The sequence below is a fragment of the Bubalus bubalis genome, chromosome 9 (genome assembly GCF_019923935.1).
Source record: "Bubalus bubalis isolate 160015118507 breed Murrah chromosome 9, NDDB_SH_1, whole genome shotgun sequence".
NCBI classification, from domain to species: domain Eukaryota; kingdom Metazoa; phylum Chordata; class Mammalia; order Artiodactyla; family Bovidae; genus Bubalus; species Bubalus bubalis.
The window spans coordinates 28,470,362-28,493,833 of record NC_059165.1 but is presented as its reverse complement, the minus strand read 5'-3'; the positions used below and the strand labels follow the sequence as shown (position 1 = coordinate 28,493,833).

Here is a 23,472-nt window from a genome sequence, read left to right as displayed (position 1 = left end):
ATGTTGCACAACTACAATAAGCATTAGATCTGGAGGGTGAAAACAGTATTAATAGTGATACTATCTCGTGAGACCTGGATTCCATGAGTTTCACTCCATGTGTGGGGTCTCAGGTCTGGCCACCTCTATGTAATGGTTTTCCTTTAGTTTACTGATGAGCTCCTTTCTGGCCTCAGGCAATTACCCGCCTTTCTCAGGACACCCCCCATCCTACAATGGGGGGCATTTCATTCTATGCCAGTGCCACTGTGACTGCCTACACAGTTTTCTGTGGAGTAGGAAGCCTCCCCAGGCCTCCTTTCAAAATGATGGGGGAAAATAAATCTCTCCACAAAAGGTGTCCCTCTTACCAGTTTTTCTTTTTCCGGGTCACAAGTCCTGTTATCCATCTCCCATCATTAGACCAGATGACACTGCTGTTCTCCCTGGGGATCTGCTTTTCCATTCTCTTTAGAAATCCTAAAGGAAGGAAGTGAGTAGTGACAAACTTGTTTTATCTTTGGAACTCTGCCCTAAATCTGGGACTTTCAGTCCTAGGTGTGTAACAGAACCTCAAGGACTGAGATAATAGAATGTTGTTTTTTATCTTTCTAGTACCTCAAACTAGATATAAACTCTGTGAGAGCAGATTTTGCTTCTGTCTCAAGTATGCTTATGTTTCCAGTGCCTAGAATAGTGCCTGGTGCATAGAATAGCTCTATAAATATTTTTGAATAAATGAGTGGGTGGACGGATAGATAGATAGACAAGTGTTTAGCATGGTGTCTTACCCACAATAGGCATTCAGTGATGTTTATTGAATGCATGGGCAAAATTGCATGAAGGAGTGAGTTAAGTAGAATGGCATGATCTTACTATATATTTTAGTAGTATTTGATCTGCTCCTTAGCCTGAGTAACAAACTTAGGGGAATAAGGTGGTATGGCAGAGGGTAGGCTAATTCACAGAACTAAAATATGTATCTTGGATCAGCTTTTAAAAAATGACAATAAAGGATATTATTTTTATGTAGAAACTGGTAGATTTTAGAATATATTGAATAGTTGACAGAAGTTTTTTATGTAGAGAGTTACTCCTAACCATGCCCTCAAACTCTTTCCTTTGTTCTTAGATATATTTTGGAGGAAATATTTCAGAAAACAAATACTGAAGTTCTTATCTGAGGACTCTTATAAGTGTACAGGAGGTGATTTCCCTGGTTTTGTGCCAAGGAGAGAGAATGTCTCGGTCTCTTTCATGTTCCCACAGAGTCATAGAGGTCATTGGTAGTTCCTGCACAAATATTCTCCTTTATGGGACAGGCTGCACATGCCAGTATCTGTTTACATGGGCACAGGAGGATGTCTTTGTTTATGCAGTAATTCTACAAATAATTGTTGAGTGACTACCAGACGAAAGGCACTGTACTGGATGCTGAGGTTAAAATAGTAATAAGAATATTTCTTCTGCCCTCAAGAAATTAGAGGAGGATTCCTGTAAACAGTCTATTTCCTGCATAAGACAGTGTGGAATTAAGCAGTAGACTTGGGCATGGGTGCAGTGGGAACACAGAGGGAGGGTACCTGATTCAGGGTTGGGGAAAAGAAAGCTGAGATCTATAGGGAAGCAAAGGACATTAGTAGGTAAGACATGAAGGAGGGCTGTTCGAGGCAGAGACAAGTATATGGTCAGAGCCCTGGAGGTAAGAAAAAGAATTGTCTTTGCAAACGACAAGTCGTTTCATGATAAACTGTACATAGATATAGGTAAGTATCTGGTTTTCTAATTCTACAAAGGATTTTTTAAGCATAAAAATGATGAAGGAAAGAGCAGGAGAAAAATTATTGATTTAATTATTTAATATTGCATTTCGTATCTAAATTATCATGAACAAACTTTAACAACAAATAGCAATCTGGAAATAAAAAATATTTTGAATATTTCAGCAACTGCTAGAAGATCAGGGGTAATCTGTTTATGTACCATTGTGTTACTAACATTTGACCCAGGGCTTACTATGATTGTTGAATGAATGGAAAGAATCAATATCCTCAAAAGATACTCAAGAAGTAATATAAATGAATAAGAAAAACCAAACAAATTATATGAAGGGCAAAGTAAAAGAGGAGAGTGAAAAAGTTGGCTTAAAGCTCAACATTCAGAAAACAAAGATCATGGCATCCAGTCCCATTACTTCATGGCAAATAGATGGGGAAACAGTGGAAACAGTGGCTGACTTTATTTTTCTGCGCTCCAAAATCACTGCAGATGGTGATTGCAGCCATGAAATTAAAAGACGCTTACTCCCTGGAAGGAAAGTTACGACCAACTTAGATAGCATATTAAAAAGCAGAGACTACTTTGCCAGCAAAGGTCCATCTAGTCAAGGCTACGGTTTTTCCAGTGGTCATGTATGGATGTGAGAGCTGGGCTATAAAGAAAGCTGAGCACCGAAGAATTGATGCTTTTGAACTGTGGTGTTGGAGAAGACTCTTGAGAGTCCCTTGGACTGCAAGGAGATCCAATCAGTCCATCCTAAAGGAGATCAGTCCTGGATGTTCATTGGAAGGACTGATGTTGAAGCTGAAACTCCAGTAGTTTGGCCACCAGATGTGAAGAGCTGACTCATTTGAAAAGACCCTGATGCTGGGAAAGATTGAAGGCAGGAGGAGAAGGGGACGACAGAGGATGAGATGGTTGGATGGCATCACCGACTCGATGGACATGGGTTTGGGTGGACTCCGGGAGTTGGTGATGGACAGGGAGGCCTGACGCGCTGTGGTTCATGGGGTCACAAAGAGTCAGACACGACTGAGTGACTGAACTGAACTGAACTGAATAAAAATAAATGATGAAAGTAGTAAAACAGAAGACAAAGAAACTTAGAGAAGATCGGCAAAAGACACATATGACAGGGATTTGATTTGAAATTTTAAAAATAGATATTTGAAGAAGTGGACTGTAGAGGGCAATCCTTGACACTAGCTCTGATCAGTGGGATGAGAGGGTGCTGTGTATGGCCATGCACTTTGGATGCTCACTTGGATGACCGTAAGGCATAATCTCTTGGAACTAGTTCTCCACAGTGGCAATACTAAGGCCTGTCTCAAAAAAGATCCCCTGGAGAAGGAAATGGCAACCCACTCCAATATTCTTGCCTGGAGAATCCCATGGACAGAGGAGCCTGGTGGGCTACAGTCCACAGGGTCGCAAAGAGTCAGACACGACTGAGCGAATTCACTTTCACTTTTCACTTTCAATGAGTTACTGGGAAAGGTGACCCTGCAAAGCTCTTAGCACAGTACCTGATAATGTAGACGTTCATTGGCCATTTTCCTAGCCTTCAGGGGAAGGAACGGGGAGATACCCTTCTTTATTTCTAAGGAATGTACCCAGAGTGGAAGGCAAATTTGATCAGTCTGGAATATGAAACTAGATGAAAGCTTAGCACGTGAAATTATATTTGTGATGTCCTAGAGAGCCAAGAAAATTAAGAAATGAACCAAGTAACTCATCATATTTATTAGATGTAAGAATGAAGGTGCAGTATTATCATTTCCTTGTGATAGTCATATCTAATAGTTCTGAAACCAATTCACAGTATTCATGTCAGACTTATTTTATGAAACATTTAACCATTGCTAAATTAAATTTTCTAAGAGAATGTGCCACTATAACTTCTCTGGAGTTTCAGAGATAGAAATCTGACCCATCATTTCTATTTTCATGGAAAACCATTTAGCAGAACTTTGTTCCAGTAGAAGTGTTTATTGAGTTGTAAGCCTAACACAGTTCATTGGCTGCATGCATTTCCACACTGACATTTTTCTCAGTGCAGATTTGCATCAGTTCATTAGTACTGACAGCAGATGGTAGCACTTTCACACAAATTTACCTTCTGAATTGATCTAAGAAATGTCACTAAAAAGATCCTGACAGTTTTGATGTTCTTCCATTTCTGAAAATGGTATGTTAAACAAATAAGGTGTAGGATTTTAGATTTTCTTAAACTCCAACACATAATTCCTAAACCAACTTAAGATGCTTTCATCTCTGATTCTGGCTGTCTGAAGGAGAAAGTAGAAAATGCAGATAATCTTTCCTGATAGCATAAGCCTTAAAAAATCACTATTGCAAAAAAATGGCTTTTGAAGAATATTATCCTGATTGTCTACACTGATCAAATGCCTCAAATTATTTGTAAATTCTCTACCTTACTTTGTCTGAATTCAAAATTGCTTGGCTAGCAGGATCAGCTCATTGACTGTTACTGAAAAATAGTGTTAGCTTAAGTCACAAGGCTAACTTTAAATTCTTTCACTTCTGCCACAGTAAGATATCCAGAAGATTAACTACATTTAAAAATTATAGATTTTTTGCCTTTTAGTTAGGGTTAAATCATTATATAAATTATCAGACAAGAAGACTTAATGTTTGCTAAGTGAATGAATGAACGAATATATAAATTCTAATCACATCGAGGAAACTATTTTCTATATTATATACCTATTATTATATTCTTAATAACTCAAAGCCTTGTAGTATTCAGTAGTATTATGTATATAAACAAGAATTTATTTTGAGTATTTTAAAAATTATTTTCCATCTGCATTTGAAAAGTAATTAGTGATTTGGTTAATTTACCAAAAGAGAAGCTGATTTGAGAAAGCATTTGGGTGTTAACTATAAATTATTTAACCACATAATTAAATATAGTACATTTAACATGTTGCTAGAAGAGTGGTCGTGATTAATAATATACTTCAATGATTTATTTATCAACAAAAAGGACCTTTTGGCTTCTGTTGTTCAGTCACTAACTCATGTCCGACTTTTTGTGACCCCATGAAGTGCAACACACCAGGCTTCCCTGTCCTTCACTGTCTCCCTGAGTTTGCTCAAACTCATGTCCATTGAGTCAATGATGCTATCCAACTATCTCATCCTCTGTTGCCCCCTTCTCCTCTTATTCTCAATCTTTTCTAGCATCAGGGTCTTTTCCAGTGACTTGGCTCTTCAAATCAGGTGGCCAAAGTATTGGAGCTTCAGCTTCAGCACCAGTCCTTCCAATGAATATTCACAATTGATTTCCTTTATGATTGACTAGTTTGATCTCCTTGCTGTCCAAGGGACTCTCAAGAGTGGTGCTTTCTGACTGCACCACAGTTCGAAAGTATCAATTCTTTGGCTCTTAGCCTTCTTTTGGGTTCTAAATGCTCTCAAAAACAATACCCTTGCTAACTTTCTAACACTAGAAATATGTTAATACTGACTTAATTTGGCTAAAATAATTGTGACTTCGTTCAATATAGTTCTATTCCCTCCCTTCCTTTGTGCTATAATTGTCACATATACTACATCTATGTATGTTATAAACCCAACACTGCTGCTGCTGCTGCTGCTAAGTCACTTCAGTGACTGTGTGACCCCATAGACGACAGCCCACCAGGCTTCCCCGTCCCTGGGATTCTCCAGGCAAGAACACTGGAGTGGGTTGCCATTTCCTTCTTCAATGCATGAAAGTGAAAAGTGAAAGTGAAGTCGCTCAGTCGTATCCGACTCGTAGCGACCCCATGGACTGCAGCCCACCAGGCTTCTCCGTCCATGGGATTTTCCAGGCAGGAGTACTGGAGTGCGGTGCCATTGCCTTCTCCGGAACTACAGTATTATAATTTTTGCTTACATAATCCTGTCTATTAAAGTAACTAAGAGAAGAAAAAATACTTAGTTCACCTTTTATATTTACCATTTATGATGCTTTTTATTTTTTCCTGTGGATTTCAGTTACCCTCTGGTATTATTGCCTGAAGAACTTCCTTTAGTATAAGGCAAGTGAATTAGCAAGGGATTCTCTCAGTCTGTTCCTTTGGAATGTATTTATATTACCTTCATTTTTTTAAAGGACAGTTTTGCTGGATATGGAAATCTTGATTGACAGGTCTAGGGTTTTTCCCCCTAAGACTTTGAATATATCTTTCTGCTGCTGTCTGGACTGATGAGACACCAGCCATTATTGTATTTTTATATCTCTTTATATGATGAATTATTACTTTCTTGCTACTTTTAAGATTTCCTCTTATCTTTGGCTTTCAGGCATTTAACTGTAATATGTCTAGGTGTGGATTTCTGATTATTTCTACTTAGGGTTTGTTGGTCTGCTTGTATCTGTAGATTAAATGTATTTCATCAACGTTAAGAACTTTTCAGCTACTGTTTCTTCAAATGTTTTCCTTGCCTCCTTCTCCTTTCCTTTTCAGACTCCTACTTCAGGTTTGTTGATATGCTTGGTATTGCCCCACAGATCTCTGAAGATTTGTTCTTTCGTCTTCATTTTTTCTTCAAATTGTAGAATCTCTATTAATATATCTTCCAATTCATTCATTCTTTTTATTGCATCTCATATCTACTGTTGAGCCATCTAGTGAGTTTTTTACTTCTGTATTATACTTTACAACTCCAAAATTTTATTTGATTATTTTTATAGTTTGTGTTCCTTGATTGAGATTACTTATGTGCAGTCATTATCATAATTTTTTCCTTTTAACTCTGATCATGGTTTTCTATAGTTCTTCAAACATGTTTTAATAGCTGCTTTGAATTTTTTTTAATCCAATAATCAGGCCCACTCAGACTCAGTTTTTATTAAAGGACTTTTTCCCCTTAGTGTGCATCTGTTTTGATTCTTTGATGTCTCATAAATTTCTTTGAGGGCTTCCCTGATAGCTCAGCAGGACATTTTAGATAATACAGAATAGCAATTCTGGATTCCAATATTTTCCTCTGAGGGTTGCCTTTTTGTTGTTGTTGCTATTATTTTTGCCTGTTTATTTTAGTAACTTTCATAGATTTTATCTTCCAAATTTGCCTACTCTGTAAATGTGGCCATTGATGTCGCTATTTTGTCTTTCATTCTTAATGTTCATGCTCTTGCCTGGTTTCCATGAGGTCTCCATCTTCATCTGCTTACCTTGGTTAGCCAGCGATCAGACAGAGGTTGTGCTTATATACCTCAAGCCTACAAGGTTTCCCTCATTTATTTATGGCCATGTATGTGGGCTGGGAGCCCATCCAAATTTCGTTAATGTTCAAGTCATCATCAGCTTTTGCTTTTCATCAGGCCTTCTTGTATCTCCCTTGCACACGTGCATGTCAGCCCTGCTGGCAGCTCCACTCCCACAAAACCTCCCTGTTGGTGGAGCCAGGTGGGGGGTGGAGTTGGCATGGGAGTATTTCTAGGCAAGAAGATTGCAGACTGTCTCTGTGTCTAACTTGACGTTCCAGCTGCTTTTCATGAATTTAAAAAGCTATCAAAATTTTTATTTGCCTTCGGTTAATTTTCACATCCCAGAAATGATTGTTTTTTGACAATTTTGTTCTGTTTTATACCTGTTTTTCAAGGAGATTTGTTGACCTCTATGTCATCCTGCTTGGAGAAGGAAATGGCAACCCACTCCAGTGTTCTTGCCTGGAGAATCCCATGGACGGAGAAGCCTGGTGGGCTGCAGTCCATGGGGTCGCACAGAGTTGGACACGACTGAAGCGACTTGGCAGCAATTTGGCAGCATGTCATCCTGCTATAGTTAGAAGTCCACTACTATTGTTATTTATTAATAAAACTTTTCTCAAAAGATTACAAAATATCCCTTTTTATAATTCCTGACAAGATCAACATCTCCTTGCTTGGCTTTTTCAAACCAAAGCATCTTACCAAAACAATATAATTTTTATTTTTAAAATACTATTTAAACATTTTATTTTTAAAAACATTCATTTAAATATATTTTGTCTAATTATACAAATTATTAATGATAATAAAAGACAAAGAATTTCTTAGGTGGTTAAACCTGCATTAACAAACTGTCCAGGCTGTTCTAAAAACTCTTCTAAGGCATGAAGTGAAAGTGTTAGTCACTTAGTCATGTCCGGCTCTTTGCTACCCCAGAGACTGTAGCTCACCAGGCTCCTCTGTCCTTGGAATTCTCCAGGCAATAATACTGGGGTGGGTAACCATTCTCTTCTCTCTTCTCCACCCAGGGATCAAACCCAGGTCTCCTACTTTGCAGCCAGATTCTTTGCCATCTGTGCCATTCAGCAAAGCATGAAAGTCCCTATTATTTAAAAAGGTGTTTTGCACAAGCATTACCATGCATTTTATCAGCATATAACCTTAAATACTAATGTAACTGTTTTTATGTGAGGAGTAAAATGTTGTAGATTACTGAAGTGTTTTTGAAGTGCCTGAGCTATTATTTTAATTTAAATTCATTTAAATTATTTTCCATTAATTTGTCCTATCAATGTATTGATAATTCTAGTGACTATATATACCGTTGGGCTTCCCTTGTGGCTCAGATTGTAAAGAATCTGCCTGCAATTCAGGAGACCTGGGTTCGATTCCTGGGTCAGGAAGATCCCCTGGAGAAGGGAATGGCAACCCACTGCAGTATTCTTGCCTGGAGAATTCCATGGATAGAGGAGACTGGCAGGCTGCAGTCCATGGGGTCGCAAAGAGTTGGACACAACTGAGCAACTAACACATCAATATATTGATAATTCTAACTGCTATATATACATAGACTTTTTACTAATTCAGACTTTTCCTATCCTTGGTTATAATTAGTTATCATATGTTTCTAAACATTTAGACACTAGTCAGTGATGTTTTAACTAGGCTGCGTAACTACATAGGAGCTTTTTATTTTTGGATATTGAAATTCGACTTTGTTGTAGGGCATTATAAAAACATAATTGAGTCATATTATGGGTGTCTAGGTGTTGTTATTCTTATCTATTTAAATATCAATAAATTAAGTAGTAATAGCCAACTAAGTGCTTATTTTATGTTAGGCATTATTTTGAATGGTTTTCTGGCATTTTTTTCATTGAAGGATCACAGTCAATCTATGAGGTACATGCTGTCATTAGTCCCAGTTATCAGATAAGGAAACAGAGATATGAAATGATTAAATGGTTTGCCTTAGCTCAATTTTTAACTACAGATCCAAAGCCTGCTCTTATCTACTTGCTATATGGAATGAGCAATAGATGTGATTCAAGTCCAGGTCTTTACTAAGCAGCATCTAATGAGCAGAGCTGCAAGGTGACACAGGACAACATCTGCTTGGAAAATGACCCGCTGAACTTTGTTTCTGTATCTCTTAGAGATGTCTTATATACTGATATGGTTATTCTTTGGAGGTTTTATAAAAGTTAGGCCACAGACCTATTATAAGGAAGAGGCAAGGTCTTGTGTATGTGATGAAGCCATGATTCTTGCGAGTTTCCAGCTCCTCAAGGAGACTGAACCATGGATGGTTAAGATTTTTGGAGGACACTCTTGCATAGTGATTGTGAGTGCTTCCATCCACCATGCAGGCCAGAAAGGGAGAGCCCAGCCAAGATCTCTTCCTAGTGTCCCCCATGCTTCAAATGGGCCTGTGAAAGTGAAAGTCGCTCAGTCGTGTCTCACTCTTTGTGACCCCGTGGACTATATAGTCCATAGAATTTTCCAGGCCAGATTACTGGAGTGGGTACCTTTCCCTTCTCCAGGGGATCTTCCCAACCCCCAGGGATCAAACCCAGGTCTCTCACATTGCGGGCAGATTCTTTACCAGCTGAACCACAAGGGAAGCCCAAGAATACTGGAGTGGGTAGCCTATTCCTTCTCCAGCGGATCTTCCTGACCCAGGAATCTAACCGGGGTCTCCTGCATTGCAGGCGGATTCTTTACCAACTGAGCTGTCAGGGAAGCCCTGATATTATAACACTCTGGATCTTTTAGAGCCCTGTTGTTCTGTGTGTTTGTTACCCTTTCAGTATTCCCAGGCTTTCAGTAGAGTCTTGTTTGACTAGTCCATTCTACTTCAGCTACATGAAGCTTGGGCTCAAGTGTTTAAGTTGGAGAGTTTCCCCATGGAGTGGCCATGATAATCAAGAGCTGCCAAGTGGGGAATGCATCCTGGAGGAGTGGAGACTGCATGATCAAGCTGATTCTCTGCTTTATGAGTGTTCCATGCAGTGCTGTCCTTGGAGGTCTTGGTTTCATTTTATTAAAGAAGGTAAACGTGTCTTCACAGATTTGGTTACAGCTCTTCATTTCTTCCATTGGTTACTATACAAGTAATCCAAGAAGGATTTAGACTAAATTTAGCCTTTTAAATCCCAGCTCTATAAACAGCAATTATTTTTAGTTCAGAATAATTCTAAAATTCTTTCGCATTTCCTCTGCACATTTCCTGTACTCATTTCCCTTTATGGTCTCTGCATTTGTCCAGTTTCTCTGCACAGTTGGATTTTTCTTGCCATCCTGATTTCTGTTTAAAGATCACCTCTTCAGTAAGGCCTTCCCTTTCACCAAATCTGAATTATTACCACCAAAGTTGTATTACCTTGCTTTGTTTTATTCATAGCATTTATTATTATCTGCTGCTGCTAAGTCGCTTCAGTTGTGTCTGACTCTGTGCGACCCCATAGACGGCAGCCCACCAGGCTCCCCCGTCCCTGGGATTCTCCAGGCAAGAACACTGGAGTGGGTTGCCATTTCCTTCTCCAATGCATGAAAGTGAAAGTGAAAGTGAAGTCGCTCAGTTGTGTGCCACCCTCAGTGATCCCATGGACTGCAGCCTTCCAGGCTCCTCCGTCCATGGGATTTTCCAGGCAAGAGTACTGGAGTGGGGTGCCATTGCCTTCTCCGTATTATTATCTAGATTATCCTATTTACTTATTTGTTCTATGTGTTTACTGGCTATCTCCTGCACTGGAACGTAAGTTCCATGGGGTCAGGGACTTGGTTTATCTTAGAGTGATCTCTGTAACTATTGATAGATCCAGAACTATTCCTGGCAGGTATGTAAGTGATGATCACTAGATATGTGATGAATTAATAAACATTAATTTAAGGCTAGTAAGGGGAGCCAGAATCAAATTGGACATGAGGACTTGGTTCTAAGCATAACATATCTGGGCTGTAGTCACAGTGTCAGGTTAGAAACAGGAGTGAAAGGTAGGAGAGAGCAAGAGAATGGAGGCTCGAGCTCTGTGTGTAAATCAGAACCCTGGGCAGAGATATCTGGAAGTGGCCCCTTTAGGGAGACATACTCATACTCCAGCCTACTCGCAATGAATAACTCAGCCCTGCCCCCCCACACACACACTCACACTCATCTCTTCACACCCAAGGTCACCCGTACACGTGGAGCTGTACCTCCTATTTATTGTGGATAGGGTGTTCACTTGTGCACAGACATAGTGGAGGATGTAAGATGTAATTCTTCCCATCAACAGCTCTGAGTTCAACTTCTCCTCGGACTGGCTGAGGAGAGAAGCCGCCAAGGGAAGAAGCCAGGCAGCCCTCAGTCCAAATCCAGCCTACGCGCTTGTTTTATTTGGCCTGCACCATATTTTAAACAAATGGTGCCAATATTTAAATTTAGGAGGTTTTACATAAAAATCTGGATTATTTATAAATAAAATAAAATAAATTATTTTATTTTACATAAAAATCTAGGTTATTTTGACAAGTGGAAAGACCTGGGAAGACCAAGTGTGCGTTCCACCTGGCACAACTGGCTGGAGCAGAGTAGCAAGCACAAGCTTGGCTGGGCACACTCTCCAGGTCCACGTGGCCCTTGTCACCTGCTGGTGCATTTAACTGCCTTTCCCTTCAGGTCACCTTCCTGGTCTTCATAGGTGGTTGTCTTAGTCTGTTTGGGCTGCTATAGCAAAATGTCACATCTTGGGATATACAACAATTCTCGAGGCTGGAAGTCTGAGACCAGGTTGAGATCTCCAGCCGTCCATCATCAGGCCCTTTCCCAGCTTGCAGATTGCTCACTGTGTGCTCACATGGCAGAAGAGGACAGGCCAGCCCTCTGAAGCCTCTTTTATAAGGGCATTCATCTCATCTTGAGGGCTCTTGACCCTCACTTTCATGACCTAAGCACTTCCCAAAGGCCCTACCTCCTCCTACCATTGCACATTAGGGTTTCAACATATGAATTTGTGGGAACCAAACATTCAGATCATAACAGTATTGGAGTTTGTGGTCTCTGGCATAATGGCTAATGCACAATGTAAACAACTGATAAATTTATCAACAAAAACTGTTTTCAAGTTGGTTGAATTTATGCATAGATCACTCACCACATAGCAACCATCTCGGGATCCCCATTGCTTACCAAATGATGTCTACATCCCTAGTCTGCTAGCAGTCTGACCTGTATCTTACATCCAATCATTCTCTTATAAAGGCAGTGGAGTTCTATCTTATGGACTTGGAACTCATAGAAACAGCTCCATAAGCTTGGGAGAGACAAAAGGAGAGACATAGATAAGCAGAGAAACTAAGGGAAAGAGAGAGACAGACAAGAGCAGTACAATTTAAATTAAAGTGTTAGTTGCTCAGTTGTGTCCGACTCTTTGCCACCCCATGGATCGTAGCCCATTAGGCTTCTTTGTCCATGGGGTTTCCTAGACAAGAATACTGGAGTGGGCTGCCATTCCCTTCTCCAGAGGATATTCCCAACCTGGAGATCGAACTTGGGTCCCCTGCATTGCAGGCAGATTCTTTACCATCTGAGCCACCAGGGAAGCCTACAGTTTAAATAGTGCCAGTCATTCCCCTCTTCCACCCTCTCCTCTACCCTGTCTACTCACTGGTCATGTGCCTGGATGCAGTTAGGCCTGAAAGAATTAACATGTTGACAAATTTTATGTAAGAAAATATGTGAGGACTTCCCTGGTGGCCCCGTGGTTAAGAATATGCCTGCCAATTCAGGGGACGTGGGTTTGATCTCTAGTACAGGAAGGTTCTACATGTTGTGGGGCAACTAAGCCTGTGTGCCATAGCTACTGAAGCCTGCGAGCTCTCAAGACTGCGTTCCACAAGAGAAGCCTGCAGTGACAAGCCTGTGCACTGAGATGAAGAGTAGCCCCCACTTGCCGCAGCTAGAAAAAGCCTGCGTGCAGCAATGAAGGCTCGGTGCAATCAAAATACTCACTTAGAAAAAGAAAGAAAATACGCAAATGATTTTGATTCCCTTACCACTGACTGTTGCTGAAGCTGAAACTCCAATACTTTGGCCATCTGATGCGAAGAACTGACTCATTTGAAAAGACCCTGATGCTGGGAAAGATTGAAGGTGGGAGGAGAAGGGGATGACAGAGGATGAAATGGTTGGATGGCATCACCGACTCAATGGACATGAGTTTGAATAAACTCTGGGAGTTGGTGATGGACAGGGAGGCCTGGCATGCTGCAGTCCATGGGGTCACAAAGAGTCAAACACGACTGAGCGACTGAACTGAACTGAACCATTGACAAACAGGTGAATGAAATGCATTGTTCAAATGGTCAGACTCCTGAACTTCATGGACATCCTTGAGTTAAAGCTGAAGAATAATTATAGGCCAAAGGAAACACCAGCTAAAGAACAAGATAAAATGTATCTGCGGTTTGTATTGAATGCCGTCCTCTATCGGTAAATAATTTCTTCTCACCGACCTTTTTCTCATGTTTGCGTTATAAATTATATTTTAAAATAGGAATCAGTCTATATCTTAATTTACTAATTTAAAATTTATGTTTTAGTAATTTGAAATTTAAAATAAACTTTTATCTTAAAGGAATAGACCTGTGTATGGGTTTTAACTTTTTCAAAGTAATTCACGCCAGCAATCCTGGGCCAACTCTGATTCTTCCAGGAGCATCCGATACTTGGACAACCCTTTTTTGTACTTCATCCCTGCAAGACGAGTGAATTCATGACTCCTGTGTTAAAGAATTCTCAAAAAATCAATAGGTAAGAAATACCATCAAGATACATTGGCTTCAGTCTTATTTTAAAAGTGTAAATCTTTTTATGTGATTCTAAAAGCTAAACTAAAAAAGAAATATTCTTTGTAATAATAATAATGGCTACCATTTATTGAATTTTTTTACTGTGTTCTAGGCATTGTTCTAAGTATTTCAGATATATTAATGCACTGGATTTCTATAACACCCCTGTGAGCTAAGTACTATTATTTTACCTGGTTTACAGAGGAGGAGGCTAATGTACAGAGGGCCTAAATAACCAAGGTCACATATCTTGTTGAGTGGTGGAACCTGGGATGGGAACCCAGGCACTCTTGCCTCCGAGCCATACTCTTCACCACTGCACTCTGCTACCTTAGCTAATGCTGTCAGCTGGGTCAAACTGGAATCATTGAGGAAAGTCAAGAGCATCAGTGCCTTGATCCTCCCTCCCTTAAGCTGCTTTAGTGGGGGCTCCTCAGCCCCTTTGGCCCCCAAGTCCCTGTCAAGCAACAGATTGGCATTAGGAAATGCTGAGATTCCAAGTGACCAGCATACTTCTTTGAAGAAAGCCTCATTTCTCTGATTGTTGGTAAATGATTTTCTACCACTCAAACAACCACGATGGAAACAGAGTTTTCTGTGTTTCACTTACTTCCCAGGAAGGTCAACTACATCACGTCGTGGCTGAGCATGGTAGGGCCAGCTGTTGGGCTGAATCTTCCTCTGAGTTACGCCACAGCAGCCTCCCAGGATGAAGGCAATGTCAGTGGACAAGGTAAAAAGAGAAGCCTGCGCGCCACGTTTCCTGTTGCAAAGATCCTGGAGCCTCTTTTGCATTTGGCTATGTCGCCCCTGCAGGCCCCAGCATTTATTAAGTCTGCTTTCATCTCTGACAGACTGGACACTGACTTGTTTGTCTAGTTTTCCAACCAACCAGCGTCCACTCATTTAGAAAGCTCTTGACTTTCCTATAGTAACACTCACCCAACCACAGAGCTGAGTGGTTTTATTTTAGAATTTATATTCTTGAAACAAGTCTTTACTGCTCAGTTAACCTTCTTTCATTTTCTTGGCTTTTGTTCTTTTTCTTCAGATTCTTCTATTGAGCGAAAAAGCTTAGAAGAACACTGAGAGTTTATGCGGCCGGCCCTGGTTTTAATGGGGCCGATATGGTGTGAGATTTCAGCTCACTGAGACTCTGACGTGGATTTTTTTCCCCTTGGAAGTAAATGTCTGCAGCAACTGATATGCTCTATGTTTAGAAGAAACACTGCAAAGACACAAATTACTAAAAATAGCCAAAAAGGGCTCTAGCTCAGTAATAGAAACAATGACATCATCAGGGCACTTCCAGGTTCTTCTCTCATGTCTCTGAGGCTCGTTCTCTTCATCTTTGATTTGAGAATAACAAGAGACCTCATAAGGTCGCTGTGAGAAATGAATGAGAGCCTTAGTGTGTGAGAAAGTATTTAAGGAAAGTATTAAGCAACTATTCATTAAATGGTCACCTTTCTTATAATTGATTGTCATTCACTAATCTGTCAATAAGTTTAATAGTCAGGAAGGTATTAAGATGAACCCTGGAAAGTTTGGTTTGGGGTTGCTGTTTTGTTTTTCATTTTAACTTGCTAAGGTCTTAAACTAAGAGAAAAACATGATCACCTCTTTAGAGCAGCTAGACTAGTGCCTGTCAGTGAGGGACACACTTTAGAGTCATTTGAGGCTCTTTCTCAACTACAGGCACTGCCACCCGCTGGAACTGCCCCTCCAGGTGATGCTGAGGTACCTGCTCCTGAAGAAGTTCTGCTCTGGATGTAACTTTTGAACCGCATTTATTTGTATTGTTTTGGTCTCCCAATAGGCCTTTGCCAGTTCTGTGCACATAACTGGACTTTAAGCTAGACTTACTTCCTAACACTGTCCAGGTCTCACCCAATAGACTGGCTAGCAAGGAGTCTAGGAGGCACCTGGAGAGGCAGCCCACTTGCGGGGAGCAGTTAGCATGAGGGGATTATCTGCTGGCAAATCACAGAGGGCCCTGCCATCCCCCGCTAGTCTCTAGGTTAAGGGCTGCACTCTCAGGCAGGGAGCAGAAGTAGAGAAGGGGTTAATTCAAATTGCTGGAAAAGCTAAAAGTAAATTTTAAAACGCTGAGCTGCACATATTCATGCTGGTATGAGAGCCTGCTTACATGCTTGCTGGGCATTTTGGTATTTACCACTTAACATCTTTTCAACTTCTGCAAGGGATTTTTCCTCCCCACTCTCCCTAATGTAAACACAGATTTCTTAGCAAGTCATTTCTCAAGCCATGTCATTTCTGGGGTTAAAAAAAAAAATGTAATAATGTGTCATGTGGATGATGTACTCATCTGGAAATATTAGTTGTCCTTTGTGAACAGATTCTGAGGTGATAGTAGTCTGTCAGCTTGGGAGCAGTGTGTAGTTTCTTTTTTTTTTTTTAATTTAAAATATTTTTTCTCTGATTGATAAAGATCTGAAAATTCATCACTGGCAGAAAAAAGTTCTGAAGAGCTCCTCTAAGGTTGTGGAGACCACCCTCCTCAGGTCCTTCTCCTCAAGCAGTTCTATTTCTTTTCAGAATTTTTTCACTTAAACTTTTAATTTTTGGTTGATAAAAATTTCCTTTTTTAAAAGAATGCAGTAAAATAACAGACTGTTATCCCAACAGTCATAAAATTAGAAAAATGTTATGTCAAAGTAACAGTTCTTTCTCTGTAATACGAGAGTTTTTTCCCTAAGGGCTTCCTGTCCAGCTAATATGAAGGCAGAGCTCCTTCAGTCAGCAACAAGACTGGTTACAGCTGCTGCAAGCCAGTCTCCTAAACTCCACTTCTGTGTGATCTTAGTAAACCCCTTTCACCTCTCTGATCCTCACATTCTTCATCTGCACCATGAGGAAGCTTAGCCATGTGACTTGTGAGGCCCACCCAACTCTTGGGTCTGTGAAATTGGGAGAATTCTAGAGAGCTGAATGGTGAGGTTGGTTTGCTACTCGCTGCATTGCTTGAGCTAATTTTCTTAATCTCTTTTAGTCTGTTACCACTTCTTTTTTAAAGTCCACAGTATCAACCCCACTCACCTAACAAGGGCACAGAGATCAAAATGGTAAGTATGTCTAATGTGCTTTGTAACCAACACAGTGCCTTGTGGAGTCATGTGAAGAGGGGATAATCAGCCTATTGAGGCATCATACCTGCTCCCTCCCACCTCAGTTCTGGCCTGACTCCTTCCCAGGCAGGTGATCAGGCACGCCTTCTCTGCCCATAGCCTATCTGACCATTGCTTATGCTGGTTCCCACCTGGAAGTGCTTCCTTCCCCATATTTCTACCTGATTCTCAACCTGCTCCATGTGATTCACTCTTTACAAAACCATGTCTGACCCCAAAAGCCCCCACTGGGGGACTTCCTCCTTTGCTATCACTGTACTTAGTCATAGAAGCATGTAATTGTCTCCTTTTCACTCTGATTTGATGGATAGTAAGTAACTTACTGAGCCAATTTTGGGGGGTATGTTGTAAAATGGCATGCACAGAAGAGTTGCTCTCTGCCCTGTAAGTGATCCAGGGCATGCTGTCAGGCTGGGGACCCGAGTAGGTGGGCTTTTTCTTTGAGTGACCATTGAAGGGCAAGAGGCTGTGCTGATCATCAGGTACTAGCCTACAAGCTACAGATTACAAAAAAAAGAAAAAGAAACTACCACGCTGCATCCAAAATGTGTAAGATAAAGAGGGGAAAAAAAATCAGAAGTGGGTTTTTGCATCCATTTCTCCCTGGACAGGTATCAGTTCAGTTCAGTTGCTCAGTCGTGTCCGACTCTTTGCGACCCCACGAATTGCAGCACGCCAGGCCTCCCTGTCCATCACCAACTCCTGGAGTTCACTCAAACTCATGTCCATCGAGTCAGTGATGCTATCCAGCCATCTCATCCTCCGTCGTCCCCTTCTCCTCCTGCCCCCAGTCCCTCCCAGCATCAGAGTCTTTTCCAGTGAGTCAACTCTTCGCATGAGGTGGCCAAAGTACTGGAGTTTCAGCTTTAGCATCATTCCTTCCAAAGAACACCCAGGACTGATCTTCAGAATGGACTGGTTGGATCTCCTTGCAGTCCAAGAGTCTTCTCCAACACCACAGTTCAAAAGCATCAATTCTTCAGCACTCAGCTTTCTTCACAGTACAACTCTCACATCCATACATGACCACTGGAAAAACCATAGCCTTGACTAGATGGACCTTTGTTGGCAAAGTAATGTCTCTGCTTTTCAATATGCTATCTAGGTTGGTCATAACTTTTCTTCCAAGGAGTAAGCATCTTTTAATTTCATGGCTGCAGTCACCATCTGCAGTAATTTTGGAGCCCAGAAAAATAAAGTCTGACACTGTTTCCACTGTTTCCCCATCTATTTGCCATGAAATGAAGGGACCAGATGCCATGATCTTCGTTTTCTGAATGTTGAGCTTTAAGCCAACTTTTTCACTCTCCACTTTGACTTTCATCAAGAGGCTTTTTAGTCCCTCTTCACTTTCTGCCATAAGGGTGGTGTCATCTGCATATCTGAGGTTATTGATATTTCTCCCGGCAATCTTGATTCCAACTTGTGCTTCTTCCAGCCCAGCGTTTCTCATGATGTACTCTACATAGAAGTTAAATAAGCAGGGTGACAATATACAGCCTTGATGTACTCCTTTTCCTATTTGGAACCAGTCTGTTGTTCCATGTCCAGTTCTAACTGTTGCTTCCTGACCTGCATACAGGTTTCTCAAGAGGCAGGTCAGGTGCTCTGGTATTCCCATCTCTTTCAGAATTTTCCACAGTTTAAGTTTTTCTTAATACTCTCAGTGTATTAGGAAATGGAGATCTGCATTGTCAAAACTAGCTTTTACATAATTCAGAGAGCTGATACTCCAGTGAGTTGGAGTTTTGGGGGGATTGAAATTTAAGAATATGCAGATATTTGCTTGGGCAGATACTTACTGAGCTCCTCTTATGTGCTGAGCCCTAGGCTAGGTGACAGGGTAGCAAATGGAGAGCCTTGACTCGGCTCATACGAATGCCCAGTCCACTGGGGAAGATAAACAAGAGGAAGACACAGGGATGATAGGATGCGTGCTGTGGCAGAGGTGTGGAAAGCAAGCATCAGGAAGATTCACAGAAAAAGAATATGAGTAGAGTTGTGAAAAACTTACGATTTAGCCAGGTCAAGAATGGAGGAAAGAAAGACCTTGAAGATACATGTGGGGAAGTGGTAAAGAGAGACCTGGCAAGCAGGACTGGGGCCAGGTCTGGAGGAGCCTTTATTGACACACTGATGATTTGTATTTGGCCTGAAAACCACAAAGAGCTGCTGAGGGAATTCAAGGAGAGCAGTTAAAGTAATCACATTTGTATTTTAAAAAGAACTTGTATTTTTAAAATGACTAATCACACATACACTTTGTCAGATTTTTCACCAGCAGGTACTGGCCCACAGACTTCAGAAGAATCAAGAGTGCGGAAAGGGCTAGGAATATGTCAAGGATGATCTTTGATTTTTGCCTAACACCTTTCAAAGCAAAACCTGCCAGTATCCTGAAAAGTTTGAGTTCTGGCTTACTGTGTTACTGGGGGCAAGTCACTGCACCTCTCTGAGCCTCTGCTTCCTAACATATTAAATGGAAAGAAGGGTATTAGATCAAGTAAAACCAGTTTATTGGTTAATGACCAGTATTTTTTATGAAACAGAATATGTCAAAGAAAAGCAGTCCCTGTGTTTCCTTTACTGTCACAATACTATCAGACTCACAGCACATCTGACACTAGATGTGGGTTTTCCACACATCGGACATGTCTGCAACACCAGCTACGTGTTCTCCATTTCGGTTCAGTTTTCATACCATCTACCATAAGTTAGTAACAGCTCCTCCAGATTAAATGTTCAGTCTCACAAAACTGCCCCACTTGAGACAGTTGCAAGTCCCAGATTGTCACCTATATTTCTAACTGACCAGCTATATGTCAGGGTTCCCATGACTTCCTCCTTGGGTTTCAATAATTTGCTATAATGACTTACAGTGCTCAGGGAAACACTTATCCTTATGAGTTTGTTATATAACAAAACATGATAAAGGATACAGATGAAGAGCTGCTCAGGTGAGGTCCAGCAGGATTCCAAGTGCGGGAATTCCCGTCCCCATGGATCTGGGGTGCACCACCCTCTTGCCATATATAGATGTGTTCACCAACCTGGAAGCTCTTGAACCATGAACCTTTGGAATTTTTGTGGAGGCTACATCACATAAGCATGATCAATCATTAACTCCACTTCTAGCCCTTTTCCCTTTCCCAGATGATGGATGGTGGGGCTGAAAGTTCCAAGCTTTTAATTAGGGCTTGGTCTTCCTGGTAATCAAGAAGCTCCCTTCCTGAAGCTATTCAACCAAGAGTCAACCATTAGCACAAAGCCACTCCTATCACCTAGGAAATTCCAAGGCATTTAGGAGCCCTGTGTCAGGAACTGGGGCAGAGACCAAATATTGGGACAAAAGATGCTCTTCAAGCTTTCACCACTTGGGAAATTTCAAGAATTTTAGAAGATCTGTGCCAAGATCCTGGGGGCAGAGACTAATATATATTTTCTATTATTTCACAAATACATGGAGAAAAAGTACATTACACACAGTGAGGGTATCACTGTTTTGTGAAACTTTGATTTCAACTAGATGCATAGACAATCTGTGCTTGTGTGTGTGTGTGCGCTAGTTTTGATGTAAATATAGCTGTAACTCCAGGGAGCAGACTGGAGATTTTATTTGAAAATTTGTGGACAAATAAGCTCCCTTCTAATTCTAAGACCTCTGCTTCCCTTCTTATACGGCTGATCTGTAAGTTGCTAAAAGTTGTTTTAGAAGGTATCAGTTCAGTTCAGTCGCTCAGTCGTGTCGAACTCTTTGCGACCCCATGAATCCCAGCAGGTATAGTAAATACTTAACTATTAGCTTGCCCATGGCACTGGGGTATGATGCCATGGGCACTACTTTGATATGCACATAGGTTCCTGAAGGGTCCCTTATAGATTTTTATAGGATTTGTCTGTAAAAGTGCTTTCACATTTTTAAATCTTAAATTTCATCAGTTCAGTTCAGTTCAGTTCAGTCGCTCAGTAGTGTCTGACTCTTTGTAACCCCATGAATTGCAGCACGCCAGGCACCTCACCTCAGTACTTTTGCCTGGAGAATCCCATGGATGGAGGAGCCTGGAAGGCTGCAGTCCATGGGGTCGCTGAGGGTTGGACACGACTGAGCGACTTCACTTTCACTTTTCGCTCTCATGCATTGGAGAAGGAAATGGCAACCCATTCCAGTGTTCTTGCCTGGAGAATCCCAGGGACGGGGCATCCTGGTGGGCTGCCATCTATGGGGTCGCACAGAGTCGGACACGACTGAAGTGACTCAGCAGCAGGCCTCCCTGTCCATCACCAACTCCTGGAGTTCACTCAAACTCATGTCCATCGAGGCAGTGATGCCATCCAGCCATCTCATCCTCTGTCATTCCCTTCTCCTCCTGCCCCCAGTCCCTCCCAGCATCAGAGTCTTTTCCAATGAGTCAACTCTTCGCATGAGGTGGCCAAAGTACTGGAGTTTCAGCTTTAGCATCATTCCTTCCAAAGAACACCCAGGACTGATCTTCAGAATGGACTGGATGGATCTCCTTGCAGTCCAAGGGACTCTCAAGAGTCTTCTCCAACACCACAGTTCAAAAGCATCAATTCTTCAGTGCTCAGCCTTCTTCAGAGTCCAACTCTCACATCCATACATGACCACTGGAAAAACCATAGCCTTGACTAGACGGAACTTTGTTGGCAAAGTAATGTCTCTGCTTTTGAATATGCTATCTAGGTTGATCATAACTTTCCTTCCAAAGAGTAAGTGTCTTTTAATTTCACGGCTTCAATCACCATCTGCAGTGACTTTGGAACCCCTCCAGAATAAAGTCTGACACTGTTTCCACTGTTTCCCCATCTACTTCCCATGAAGTGATGGGACCAGATGCCATGATCTTAGTTTTCTGAATGTTGAGCGTTAAGCCAACTTTTTCACTCTCCTCTTTCACTTTCATCAAGAGGCTCTTTAGTTCCTCTTCACTTTCTGCCATAAGGGTGGTGTCATCTGCATATCTGAGGTTATTGATATTTCATAGTGTGTTCTTTAAAGCAGTGTTGTTTAAAGTTTAAAGTGTGTTCTGTAAAGCTCTTGCTTTTTTTAACTTTTGTGTTGTCAATAGCGACATCTAGTGATAAAATGGCCCTATTACAAATACCTTGTATTCCAGACAGAGCTGAAAAATGATTTTAGAGATCACCAAGTCCCATTTTGTAAATTACTAACGCAGACTAGAAACGCACATGTATTTGTACATTCATATAAACTTTACATGAAAATAAATAAAATCTGTGGCTAGGTGGTGACTTCTGGGGTTACTTTAAAGCTTTTCAAATACCATACAATCTCATAGTTACAACTATGAGACAGAAATTAAAGCAGGCTTAACAGAAAATCATAGTTCAGTATATTGACAGTGTTTGGTGCATTGGTATTTACATGTGCATGCCAGATCTTCAGGGTTTAGTATGGTGGTGGTGATTGTTTAGTCGCTGATGGGATTTCCCAGGCAAGAACACTGGAGTGGGTTGCCATTTCCTTCTCCAGGGAATGTGGCCAACCGAGGGATCGAACCCACAGCTTCTGCCACGTCTCCTGCATTGCCATGGGATTCCTTACCCCTGAGCCACTGGAGAAGCCCTAGTATGGTACATGTGTGCTAAGTCACTTTATGTCTGACTCTTTGCACCCCTATGGACTGTAGCCCACCAGGCTCCTCTGTCCATGGGGATTCTCCAGGCAAGAGTACTGGAGTGGGTTGCCATTTCCTACTCCAGGGGAATCTTCCCAACCCAGGGATCGAATCCACGTCTCCTGCATTGCAGGCAGGTTCTTTACCACCTGAACCCATCAGGAAAGCCCATAATACTCAATAAATATTTGTGGAATGGTTGTGTATGTGGGTGATCACTGTGCCTGGGGGAAGCTTCGCATGGCGTCCTTTGTGCAGATGCTGAGGACTGGATCTGCTTTGCTCCTGGGAACTACTACCCACTCTGTCCTTTGAGGTTTCTTTCCCTTGTTACCAGCAGCAGAGTGGGATGAGGTTTTTGCAGCCCTTTCCTTCAGCAGATTCAGATTCAGAGAGCAGATTCTATCCAAGCCCTTTCCTGAATGTTTTATCTTGTTTTTGTTTTTTTAAAACAAATTCACTCCTTTTGGGGGAGGGGGGTGAGGCATGTGGGATCTTAGCTCCCCGACCAGGGATTGAACCCGCACCCCCTGCATTGGAAGGTGAAGTCTTAACTGCTAGGCCACTCAAGAAGTCCCCTTTCCTGCATATTGATAGGGAAATGGTTAAATAAAATGTGATAGTGTACAGTGGGGCTTCTGAGGTGGCGCTAGGGGTAAAGAACCCGCCTGCCAATACAGGAGATGTAAGAGACACAGGTTCAATCCTGGATCAGGAATGTCCCCTGGAGGAGAGCATGGCAACCCACTCCAGTATCCTTGCCTGGAGAATTCCACGGGCAGAAGAGCCTGGCAGGCTACAGTCCATAGAGTCCTAAAGAGGAGCCTGGCAGGCTACAATCCATAGGGTC

At 41.5% G+C, this 23,472-nt stretch overlaps 1 protein-coding gene across 4 annotated transcripts in view; it reads left to right on the top strand.

Moving 5' to 3' along the window:
* Positions 1-16,168, top strand: part of ATG10 (autophagy related 10) — a 259,931-nt gene extending 243,763 nt beyond the window's left edge. For all 4 annotated transcript variants that reach the window (XM_025292258.3, XM_006059351.4, XM_006059352.4 and 1 more), the window contains exons 6-8: positions 13,681-13,778; positions 14,434-14,549; positions 14,868-16,168. In XM_025292258.3, the coding sequence (XP_025148043.3) occupies positions 13,681-13,778; positions 14,434-14,549; positions 14,868-14,905 (252 nt within the window). In that variant the 3' untranslated portion in view covers positions 14,906-16,168. The remainder of the gene's footprint in view (positions 1-13,680; positions 13,779-14,433; positions 14,550-14,867) is intronic.
* Positions 16,169-23,472: the final 7,304 nt, after the last annotated feature.